The 12,529-nt window shown below is 41.9% G+C and overlaps 1 protein-coding gene across 1 annotated transcript in view; it reads right to left on the bottom strand.

Moving 5' to 3' along the window:
• LOC133441572 (gap junction delta-2 protein) overlaps positions 1-8,548 on the bottom strand; it is a 32,295-nt gene extending 23,747 nt beyond the window's left edge. Inside the window, exon 1 of the mRNA XM_061719004.1 lies at positions 8,206-8,548. Coding sequence (XP_061574988.1) covers positions 8,206-8,276 — 71 coding nt within the window. The 5' untranslated portion in view covers positions 8,277-8,548. The remainder of the gene's footprint in view (positions 1-8,205) is intronic.
• Between the last annotated feature and the right edge of the window lie 3,981 nt (positions 8,549-12,529).

Here is a 12,529-nt window from a genome sequence, read left to right as displayed (position 1 = left end):
GGGAGAACGGGGAGAACGTGCATGCAGCGTCATGTGACGTCACATCCGCCGCCCAGCGCGGGAAATTCGGAGTCCGAATTGCAGCGCATTTTGCAGCACACAGCCTGGTCAAGGCAACGGAGAGATACGGTAGAGGGCTCATTCTTTTTGGTTTGGAACGCTTCATCTGACATTATTACTAAAAAACTTAAAACGTATACGCATTTTTTTTCATAAAACCTGCCTCATGCTCCTTTAAGTCTGGGCTTTGTCAGGTCAAAGGTCAGACTTAGAAGACCTTTAGACCTGAGATATACTTGCGGTTCAGAACGCGTACGCATCATGGCCGCCACGCGTAGCCTATCCTGCGTTCATTTGACGCGTCAACGTGCACGTTCTCAAAAAGACAATGAACGCGACCTGCAGTTCTGGCTCTGGCCGCGTGTGGCGCTGGTCCCGGTCTGATACCAGCTGGCCACAAGTGACGACGCAGAGGTCGCTGGCGCTGTTTCCTCTGCCGAGATCGCAACCAAAGCAATGTTATAATCTCCTACATCATCCAATAATGTTATGTTAACTTGTTTGTTGTTCTAATCTGCCACTGCTACTACCGCTGCTACTAAATATTTAATCACTTTTCCAACTGTTGCTCTGCTTACTGCCCCCTATCGGTCATCGCCGGTACTACACATTCTCCTCGTGTACTACGCGAGCGACGTTGCGGTTGGTGGTGCAGGCGAACGGATGCGGACGGACGCGAACGGACGCGAACGCAAGCACCAACAGCAAGTATATCTCAGCCCTTAAAGTATCTAAAAAGAGGCCTTTCCCTCCAATCTGATTTTGACTGGGTCTGTGGGGAAGATTGGGACCGGCCGCCCAACTCCATGGTGACACATCTGCCTCAGCTTTAAAGCAATAACCGTTTTCTAAGAAACATCCATCACTCCTGGATAAAGGTCAGAATACTGGAAATAACAGACTTACAGTTTCTGAACGTATTCTTAACTGAATGAAACCTGATTTGTTATTTGGCATTATACAATTATCTATGAGCACATTTGGGAATATATTACTAAAGTCAAATTTATAAGAGTGAATAGTGTCAAGAAAGAATGAAAAATGTAAGGATTTTAATTGTTTCTGGACCATTTGTGTTTGTAATGTACAATGAAAGGCAGGAACATGTGTTACATAATGAGAGATGTGGGTTTAGACAGATGTAGGTACTTGTTTAAGTGCACCCCAGCAGTTTCTATTAATTATTCATGTTATTGCCTCAGACGAATTGTGGTCTTTGCATGTTATTCTGGGAGATGAATTGTGAGTTTTTTAAGCTCAATGATACAGTTCTGGCACAAAAGAAGATAGCAAGTGGTTGTGTTTAAAAGTTACTCGGGGGTGAGATTAATTGTAAAAACCATTCAGTCTGCCCAGACTATATATGCTTTCCATGTTTTGCTGTTGTAAAAAGAGACATGTTTGACTGCTGTGCACACAGTATGAGCCAATAAGTATGAAAATCAACATGCACAGATGTAAAATGTCCCTGAGATTAATAATTTATCACATCCCTGTTGGCGTCATGTGGCAGCGCTGGGGCTCCTTCTCATGTTGGGATATACAAGCACTGACTTTCGTAAGGACATGCAATGCGGCCTGGCAGGTGATGGTAATGCTCAGATGTAAAAGGCTCTTCTCTAACCTGGCTCGCCTTTCAGCTGCATTAAGTAAGAAGTAGAACAAACAGAACATTATCCCTACGGTGGATTCACAATGCTGGGCAACATTTCCCTGTTTGCAAGATGATTTTCACTTTGCAGTTCTCAAGTGGAATGAAAGTAATAGCTCCTGTGAGGCTGGATAATGTATCAGTCTAAAAAGCCATGAAGTAAAGTGCACTTCTGCTACCGCCAGAGTAAAAGTGAACCCTTCCAGTTATTGCAATCATTTCTTTCTCGCAGCAGACAGTCGTAGGTACCTCAGTTAATATACCGATACTATTAAAAAGGGGACTACTTTATACATAAAGATGAAATGACTGCTTTGGGTGGCTGCAGGGGTCTCCCAGTGGTCGAGTGTGAGGTTCATGTCCGGGTCACACTCACCTTCCAGTATCGTTCTAACGCTGACCTGCGCCGTTCTACACTGAAGTGCTAACACTAAACCCATAAGCTTTGCTGAGTCACCCTGGCAGCACCAGCTTCTCCCCGTGGCGCTGCAAGCTGAAGCTTCCTTGACCTCTGACCTTTGTCTGCTGTGATCTAACTACCTTTATACATTCCAACTTCCCCTGAACCTGACGCCTCATCATGAGTGCTTTATTGTTGGTGTTTTTTCATCATCCATCAGTCTTTCTGTCAGTGTGTGCAACTATAGAAGGTACAGAGATCCAAAATTGGATGCATAAACCATCAGATTGAGGATGATTTATCTTCTAGCATAATGTCTTTTGAACACACACACTCACACACACAATTCAGCAGCATGCAAACAACACATCAACTTTGACCTCAGCATATGTGGACTGTCAGGGTGCAGACAGGCGGAACGAGCTGCTGAGATACGGGGTGAAGATGGTGAGGAAGAGAAAGACACAACACGAGCCGCATAATTATGTGCATGTACTATCTTTTTCTGGCTCAGCCACAACCCTGGTTCTCCAGCAGTCCCCGAGGAGCCTGGCTGCGATACTCCAGCTACAAAGCACTTGTTTCCTTCTTCCGGGCCTCATTTCCTGGATCCTTGTATCTCTAGTATAACAGCGATAGATCATTTCCACCACAAGAACCAATGCCAGTACTGAAGCATATCTGTAGTATATCTTTAATAAGAATTACAAAAAGAGTCTGCCGATGGAGAAACTTTGCCAGCTGCTACTTGATTTAAATTTTTATCAACATGATTTTTCTGTGTATTAGTTTGAAACTCTAAGGTGAAGCACCATCAGCAATTCATAACCTCCCAGTGGAGCATGTGAAGTCATTTTTAACAACAGCGCATGGAGTGAGTGGATGGAGGTCTTGCTTTGGTCCTCTGTAAAAGAGTCTTTTTAAGAATATCTCTGGGGAATCTGCCTTCAGCGAGGCAATATGACAGCCTCTTTCTTATTCTCTGCAAACATTTGCAAGATATGCCTTCCTCTGTACAAACAAAATCACCCATTATAACCATAGGAAGGACGTTGCGAGTGGTACAAAAGGATTTGCAAATTAACAGCACGGTGAGCTAAAGGCTATATCACCACAAAGCCATAACCCGTGGCCAAACAAAGTCACACGGACTCATGTGTATACGAACCGTAACCTGATATGGAAATATTCCTTTTTGGCTCTGTCTGTGAATCAGATGGTGCTGGAATAATGCACAATAGTGCACGAGTTATACACGTACACAAGCATTAATTTTTATAATCAACAGTGCTTTGACGTAGTTTCTCTGAAAACATAATACACATTGGACCCCCTGCTGAAACGTCTGCAGGGACGTGCAGAGATGCAAGCAAACCGACCACTGTTTGGTCTATTTTAGCTTTTCTATTAGCTGCCCCAAATCAACTCAAGCTGCACGGACTATTTTAAATGCACATTAGGCACTACTGAGCGGTTTTGTGACATAAAACAGAGTGCTCATCATCAGATGATATAACAACATCTGAACCCTCTTTCCAACAGTTTCGTCGTACAAGTGAATCAGTCATTTTTCCAGTTTTCTAACGACATGAAAAATATACAGTATGAACCTGTTTTCAAGTATGAACAGGAACAAAATCAAATCAGAGCGTTTGAGGCTTCTACATGCCACATCTTTATGTTCTGCTTGAACTTACAAAGAGTAGTATTGATGAGTATTGACCAACAGTAAAAAGCAAGGGCGTAGGTTTGGTCTCAACATCGGTAGGGACGATATAACAGCATAACCTGCATGTTCACTTTTTGCTGGGGACGGGACATTAATAAGACCAAACAGATTGGGTGAACGGGGGTCAGGGCTACATTTGTCCCGAATATGAACCTAATTAATTGATAGGCTAAATGATCAATGCAAAATAAATCTGTATTGACTTGTACTAACTTTCATGTGTATTGGTTCACCTGATACACGGTTCGATTCAAACCTTTGTTTTCAAAAACTACTATAGAAACATTTTGAAAACTTCCAGAATATTCCAGGATTTTATTTGCAATTTAAATTGCAATATTTGAACATAACTTAAATTATATTAACATACACAATAAATACAAACTTATTAATAATATCTTAACTACTACTTAACCTATATATGGAACTACATGTTAGCCTACATTGTCCTTCACCACAAGAGTAATACATCGCTTTAAAATAATTCATTTAATAATGGTAGGGTCAATTCTATCCTTACAACATTTGGGAAGACAATCTAAATTACCTATATATCTGAACTCATTATATAATGCAAATAAGGTTGCTTAAAAGTTGGTGGGGACAATTTGAGCCTCCTGAAAAGCTGGTAGTGTTATGTCCCTACCGTCCCTATGCAAACCTACGCCCTTGGTAAAAAGTAACAACAGTACTGATACCTGAATCTATAAAACTCTAATATATTGCTATTCTTTGTGACTAACATCCATTTGTATCTTTGCAACAGAAAGCCACTACGGACCAATAAGGTGTGGAGTAGCCTAAAATAATCACCACCAGGAAACAGAGTAAACCTTGTTTTGATGGCTCTCCAGAGCCTCGCAACAATGAGAGGATGTGAGGAACTGGCAGGGAACAAGATGACAAATACCATAACCTTGCAAAGATAGTAACAAGGGGTCACTCAATCTGTCAGTCTTGTTTCCAGGTGTTTTTCCAATAACAGGCTCCTGGAAAGGCTTTGCTGCATAGGTTGTCTTGCTGGAATTGTAATGATGCAGTGGATTGCTTTCTGTAAGTGGGCATATTGATTCTGAAGGATCACCATCATTTTTACCTAGGTGTGCTGAGAGCGCTAACTAACTGGCCTTCTCACAGAGAAAGATATGGTGAGAATAAACATCTGGGCTGATGTTAGTACCAAGGTTTATTTTAATAGCCAAGAAATTAGGTCAATTAGGTTTTTACAGCTTTAATCATTTTCATGACATTCAAGTCAGAGCAATCTGAGTCCATTTATACTGGAAACTGACAGGTGTAAAGACTTTTTCATTAAGCGTCTCTCCTCCCATCAAGCTACAGTTTCAGCTCCATTATTGGAAAATCAATGAGAAGGAATGAGAGGATCGATTTGCATGTTTAGCAGCCCCCAGTCCCACCAATGGCAGTTTTCTTGCAAATAAGAATGTGCCAGTGGGAGGAAGAGCACAAAACAGGGTGAGTAATGTGTTGATAGTCGGTAGGTGTGCAGAGTTCCTCATGTGTATGACTGGGCTGAGCGGTGCCACGGGCGATCAGACTCTCCATCACCTTTCCCGCTGCTCGTAATAGCAGGAATATATCACTGCTGGCAGGTTAATACACAAACAAAAACACAGGCGGACAGGACTGCGGTCTATCTGGACTGCATGTGATATTCCCACAAAGTGCATCAGAGCTCACGTTTTATGCACAGTTTGAGTGTATCTGCACACACACACACAAACTGTGACCAGGGAAGGGAATCTCTCACGCCCCCTGTAATCTTGCACATGTAACGAGTGTTACATTTCCCCTCATGTGTGACAAAGGATTCAGACATGCAGCCTGTTGCCATGGTGGGCTCGTGAGAGCTCACGCTGGCTCAGCCTCAGGGACAGCAACCTGTCCATGGCGTCCTCCCGCAGGACAGTCGTCCGGTTGACCAAAGAGACATGTGAAAGCGGCAGCGCCGGGACCAAAGGGTTTCAGGACTGGGGAAGTATTAGTGTGCATTTATGAAAATTCATGTCAGCAGTGATGGCCCAGATTACATGGTTTACAGCAGTAGTAAATCCAGATGCAGGGAAGTCACATTACTGTGGAAATGTACAGACTATTACTCAGAAAGGAACAAAAATACTGGTGCTTCTATTTATACTAAGACAGTAAATTAAAAAAAGAAATCCCACAAATGTAATTACACACTAAATTAATACAATTAATGTCGTCATCTACTTGGTTATCCATTCATTTAAATAGAAAAGCTGGTAAAACAGCCTCCCAGGTGAATTAAATAAACAACAGATTAGCTCACATTAGACTCACATGGAAACAAAAGCAGAGCATTGACTGAATGATCTGCTTGAGTGGACAGAAGTTCAACTGCATTCAACATCTTCACCGGTGTATTTTAGCTTTGTTGCTTTCTTACAGTTTTGACCCACAACTGTTGGGCTTCCTAGTGCAAGTATTTGACAATAAATTAAAGCTTTAACTTCCCCGTTTATTACAATCTGTCTGGAGAAAAAACGTATTTGGCAAATTTAGTAAGAAATATCCTTAAAAAACACAAATCCCAAGCTCATAGTTTCGTTTTTTATTTCATTCATTCTTCATTTTTATTAAAGTAGTATATGAGAAATCAGGCTCAGTGAAGTCAGCACAAGTTGTTCTCCGGGGAACATAGATCCCTCAAAGAAATATATGAGGCCTCAACGAAAAATATGTCCCACAGAGACAACAAAAGATCCAATATAATATAATATAATAATGTAATTTACTTAAAAAGTTACTGAAACATATTCATCAGATAACCATAAAATGTGATGCTGACAACATATATAAACATCATTTTTACACACCGATATCTGGAATCAAACGATTGCTCAAATTTCAAATTGCTAAGTGTTTTGTATACGTGGCTGAGAAAGCCAGTCACGTCTCAATGTAAATATGCTCATTGTGAGAATATACAGGAGGAAGATTCACAAGATCGTGTCTCAATACTGGAAAAATATGGACTTTGGCATGATTTTGTACCATGACACACAAAATTTAAAAACCTTTCACTCAGAAAAAAATGTGAAAAAACATAAATGCTTCCTGGGATACTGTTGTTCACTGACTCGCTGTAATATTTCTGAACATACTGGGTGAACCACAAAGTGCTGCCAGAAAGCCTGTGTGCAAATATTGCTATAGTTCAGGGTGGTTTTGAGGACCATCTGAACATTTAAACAGTCTGGCTGATAGAAATAATCCGTGCAAAGATTATTTCTTTCCCCTCCCAGCTGCATGTTTCCCGTTCCCTGCACTGATCATGCCATGCAGCCCCGTCTCGTGACCAGAACATCCTCTTGGCTCCTCACCAACTCCCTTGCAGACCGAGGCATGTGTCTGCCGTCTGCGAGTAACCGTTCCTTGCAGCTCTCGTCTTCACTCGCTCTTTCCACTCCTCCCATCATCTGCTTAGTATCTACAACATCTTGCACTCTGATTCTCGTTTCCGCCTGTCTTCTCCCCACTTCCTACATTTCATTGACATTTCCAAAATTACTTTCTCCTCTCTTGTGCTCTCATCTCTTCCTAACAGAGAGCTAGAAAGCCAGTGTAACGAAACAAAGCTGATGAGCAACAGTGCCCTTCTTGTGTTTTGCCAAATGAATGGAAGGAAAAGCTGAGCAATCAAATATCATAACAACCAGCCCACTCTGTAAATACTTAACAGAGCTGATGCGCTCTTGAGGCAACAATGACCATGAATAATTGCTAATCCTGTAGCTGACAAGGATGAGTTATTCAAACTATAATACAAGACATCACGAAGGACAATGCATAAATCATAAGTGACTGTGCACTGAGTCATTTTTTAGGTTGGGAAAAGTACTTCATGTGTTAAAGTTGGAGGGAAGGATGGAGATTGTGTAAATTATAAAAGGAGACACACTTAACACAGTGGCTTGTGAAGCCCCCCCGGTGTAAAATCAGGACTAGCAACAATAAGGCATCAGCAGGGAGAGTCAGTAGACTTGCTGGTGGACTTCTTTTGGGAAATGTCTCAATGCATAAATCATAATGTCTCGGGATCCCCTGATATCCGTGTGGACTGAAACCGCCTCTAACAGCAAAAAAAAAAAAACGACCACCGTGTCACTCAAATGGATTAGAGCGGCTAAGCGCCTCCTCGCTCCAGAAGGGGCTGCTCTGGACCAGGAATCACCGACTGGCAGCAGAAATGACTCGTATAACGGAGATATGTTCAGATCATTATATTCTACAATCTTCATACATGTATAATCACTGATAAAGACATGAAAACACAATCCTGAAGACTGCAAACCAAACCTCCCACTGTCAGTCACTCACCTTCCTATCATAGTAGAGTGCTGCTGCACCGCAGCCTCTAGGAGGCGCTCTAGGATGGTCCATTCTCCCATGGTTGGAGTTTGGAGGCATCCACTGGGTACTGGAGATCAGGATGGACCCAACGACGGACCTCCCAGAGAGCAGAACCTGTGCCGGTGCCTGAGTCCCGTTACTCTTCAAATCCACTTGTTGTGTTGAGATGAGGTAGAGTGGCTTGGCTTTACCGCAACTCTGAGGTGGCTGGCGTGTGCTCACTGCACACACCACATCTCTCGTATGTCCACACGCTTTCCTCACGTGAGTGTGCCTTCTCTCTTTTCAACTTGATTTCTTCCTTCTGCCGCTCCTGACCTCACGTCTCCCCCGTAAACAGCTGCTCTGTCAAACGTCCTCAGACACACCTGATCTAACAGCTCTCATCTACCTCTGCTGAGTTTCAGCGAGCAGCCGCCGTTGGTGCAAACAGACATCCAGCACCTGCACATCAACGCTCTCTCCTTCCACACTTGTTTTCTGACAGCATCGTAAAGAGAAAGCTCTGGCCAGGCTCAGGTCCACAGAGTCATGTCAGCTGGAGTATCAAGGGATCTCTGCTCGTGCTCCTGTCCTCCATCCTCTTCATTTCTCCCTACTCAGTCCCCTCTGTGGTCTCTTTCCCGCTACTTGTCAGGAGATCCCGTCTGTTCCTCCCTGTTGCTTCTTCTTTCGTCCCTCATTTGGTTCAGATCTGAAGCATCGTACTCCTCCTCAGCCTCCTTCCTACCTCTGTAAGACTTGCAGGTTTCTCCAGTTCTCACTGCCTCTCCCACTGTCTCTGTATTTCTCCCTCAGCATGCTTTACGAGAGGCAGCTCTCTCTCCTTCACTTCCCTTCATCTTGGTTTTTTCCCCCTTTCCTTTCCCCCTGTTTTCCTTCACCTGCCTGTGTCTCCCTCTTTCTTTTTAAGCCAGTAGGCAGCCAGACCGAGCTTGTGTCTAGAGGATTAGAGAGGAATCATCTCTCCGCTCCTCCCCCCTCTAGCTCCCTCGCACTCACTCTCCATCACCATGTTCATCCCCCCTCCTCCTCTTCCCTATCCTCTTCCTCCCTTACTGCTCTGCCACTAACAATGACACAAATTTCAAAATCCCCCTTTTCTCTACAACAGTTAAGAAAAAAAACCCACCTCGGTCAATGTTTATTGCGTCTTCTGTGCACACCTGATAGCTGCTGTGTGTGTGTGTGTGTGTGTGTGTGTGTGTGTGTGTGTGTGTGTGTGTGTGTGTGTGTGTGTGTGTGTGTGTGTGTGTGTGTGTGTGTGTGTGTGTGTGTGTGTGTGTGTGTGTAGAAACCAAATGTCATTGAGTTGGTGTGTGTGCAAAATTATGTAGAAATGGAGTTAGTGTCAATAGTTAAAATGTAGATCATTTTGCTCGGAAGAGATGCTCCATATCAACTAATCATTGCTTTCTCAATAAAATGCTGTGACATATGAACCTGTATTGTGTACGCTCATACTGATTTTGCAATATGATCATTGATAAAAATACAAATCACACAAGTGTGATTGGATTTGATTCATGGTCGTTGATAACACGGACAGACAGCGAGTAGAAACAGCACGTTACTGTATTCCTGGCATCATGGTGGGGATTAATGATTGCATGATTCGTTTTTTGTTTTTCTAATTAATATATTTGCTAGGTTATAACACAAAAATGCTGTTTTATAAACCATCCTGACATTGCATATTCTTAAAAATTCATATTAAGCTGGATTCATTTCCTGTTGGGGGATTTAATCTCCCGTTTCCACATGCGGGTTTTACAGTATACTGGAGAATTCTGGGATGCTCATGACCTGAATTATCCTGCAGCACAAAGCTCATTGTGTTCACGTGCCTCCACGTGTGCCCAAGTACAGTGTCTATGGCTAAAGAGGTGAGGCGAGGAAGGACAACGTTCTGGAACGGGAACATACAAAAGCCTGTCATTTCACAGCAAACAAGCCCGGGATCTCAGACGATTAATAGTAATACTGCACATAATCACACAGGGACAACTCCATGCAGTTCAGGGAGGGTTTTAGTGGCTTCCTCCGTCACTCCCCAGAGGAGTAGTAAATCTATTCCGCGATGAGTGAGTGCACACACACATAATCCGTCCTACCCCATGTCAAGACAATCTGGCAGCACTGTGTCTGCACGTGAGGAGAGGAAGGCAAAAGAGAGGGAATAAAAAACAAAAAACAAACACAAAAACCCAACTTTGCTGCAGCCTGGCAAAGGAGCACACAAAGACATCATGATGTTTGACCTTTTACAGTAGTTTTAAACTGTAAAATGATGATACTTGGCTTGTGAGCACCACTGGTCAAGATGGCAGCATTTCATTCCACTTTTACAATTCACTGACTCATTTTCTACACCCTGATCACATGACTTGCATTTCATCCAAGTGATCCCTCGACTTTTCTTCAAAGACTTCAGTTTGTTAAAAACATTTTTGGACACAAAAAGCTACAAGACAGAGTGACAGCATAAAAACCAAACACCAAGATGAAAAAATCACGCGAGAGCGTCAATAGGCGACTGTGAATATCACAAATCCACCATTATGCTCTTCATTGTACCTGCACAGTCCACTTCAAAGACACGTGCCATGCATACTATAATACTATATTACTATATTACTATATTACTATATACTGTGTTTGTGTCCATAAGTCTCATTTCCAGTTGGGACGTCACTTGTTTCATCATTTCTCATGAGTATAATAAAAAGATTTTAAAAAATGCCTGACTCAGAAAAGATGTTTAGTGGCTCATGTAAACACAGTGAGATGAGTATTATTTGAAATGAGAATGCATACAAGATTTTACAAATATATAAAAAGCCAAAAGCAGATTCTGGTTAAACTCCATGCGCCTGAAATATAGCCACGGTATTGGAGCAAGAGCAAAATATGTCTTCAGATGAGCTCCCCTTGTAGTACACATCTGAGAAACTCCCAACTGGTGTGTCAGTGTCTAAGATGTCATTACTTCTGCAAGGTGAGTTATAAACCCTCCGATTTTTGATCATGAACCCTTTATAAGGCTCTCTGAGCTACTTGGACTGTAAAATGTTATTGGAGTACATGAGAAGACCTTTTTTCTTTCTTTCTTTCGTTTTTTTTTTTTAACCAAAAGTCTTTCATTTTTTCATGTCTGCTGACATTACTGAATATTGTAATTTGCTCAATCCAGGGTTTAAACACGCAAACAGAACCAAGATAGGAGGAGGTCAACTTTACATTTAAAAGTGAATTTGACTTGCAAAATGTTAATTGTTCTAGTCGTGCAAATATAATAACACCTGGCTCAAAAAATGTATTATACAGGTAATGCTCTCTGCTTGTATTGTTCCATATGCAAAGAAATCAGCTGTTGTAAATTCTTGTATTGATTTACTTGCCTCAACAAATTACTTTTTAATCCAGTTGTAGCATTAAGAATCAGTACTGCTACTTATGAGCTTGAGAATACCTCATAATAGAAGACAGCTTCTTTATATCACACACAATATATTTGCTGGTTGTAGATGTTCTTCATAGAAAAAAACAACTATCGTAAAATTTCATAATCCATATCAGTTGATCAGTGCTAATATCCCCACTGTTTACCAAGCAGGTTACATCATCACCCAGTTTCACCTTTCAAACATCACAAACTAACGGAGCTGCCAATGATTCAGCTGGTGATTATCAAAATGACAAGTTTACAAGGCTTTTTTGCTTATTAGATATTAACAATTGCTATTTTGATGCATATTAAAAGTAATCCTGCACATGATTACAGTTTCATCTGATAATGAGCTTTTAAAAGTCAAGTCTGGTTAAAGTAAGGGACGGGCAGGGTAAAGGTTGGAGGAGCTGGGTGTGTTGTGTAGTCTGCAAAGCACCAGACCCCCCCGTAAGCTGATTAAAGCTTCTGGTTTTATTTAAATATTGGTAAAACTTGTGATGAACAATGTTAAAAGATGAAGGGATTCATCTGCTAAGTGCTCCGAGATTTCTTATCTTTTCATGAACTGCTGCAATAGAAATAAACTAATTTAATTCAAAATATTCATGAAATCCTTGCAAGAAACCCAGCCCCGATTTTGGCCTGAACGCGCAAAATTCTCATGGGCTTTCTTTCTGTGCCTGTTGGAACACTTCAACCCCTAACAAACCACTACAGGACAGATTAACTCCAGTTTATCTGCTTATAGTTCAATAATGCAGCGAATATAATTGAAGTCTGAGTAAAGAAACCACAAATCGCCTCAGCCCCAACAGCAGGGGCGTAAACGTTTCCAACATC

The sequence above is a fragment of the Cololabis saira genome, chromosome 4, assembly GCF_033807715.1.
Source record: "Cololabis saira isolate AMF1-May2022 chromosome 4, fColSai1.1, whole genome shotgun sequence".
Lineage (NCBI taxonomy): Eukaryota > Metazoa > Chordata > Actinopteri > Beloniformes > Belonidae > Cololabis > Cololabis saira.
The sequence above is the reverse complement of the archived record's forward strand: the minus strand, read 5'-3'. Positions and strand labels throughout refer to the sequence as shown.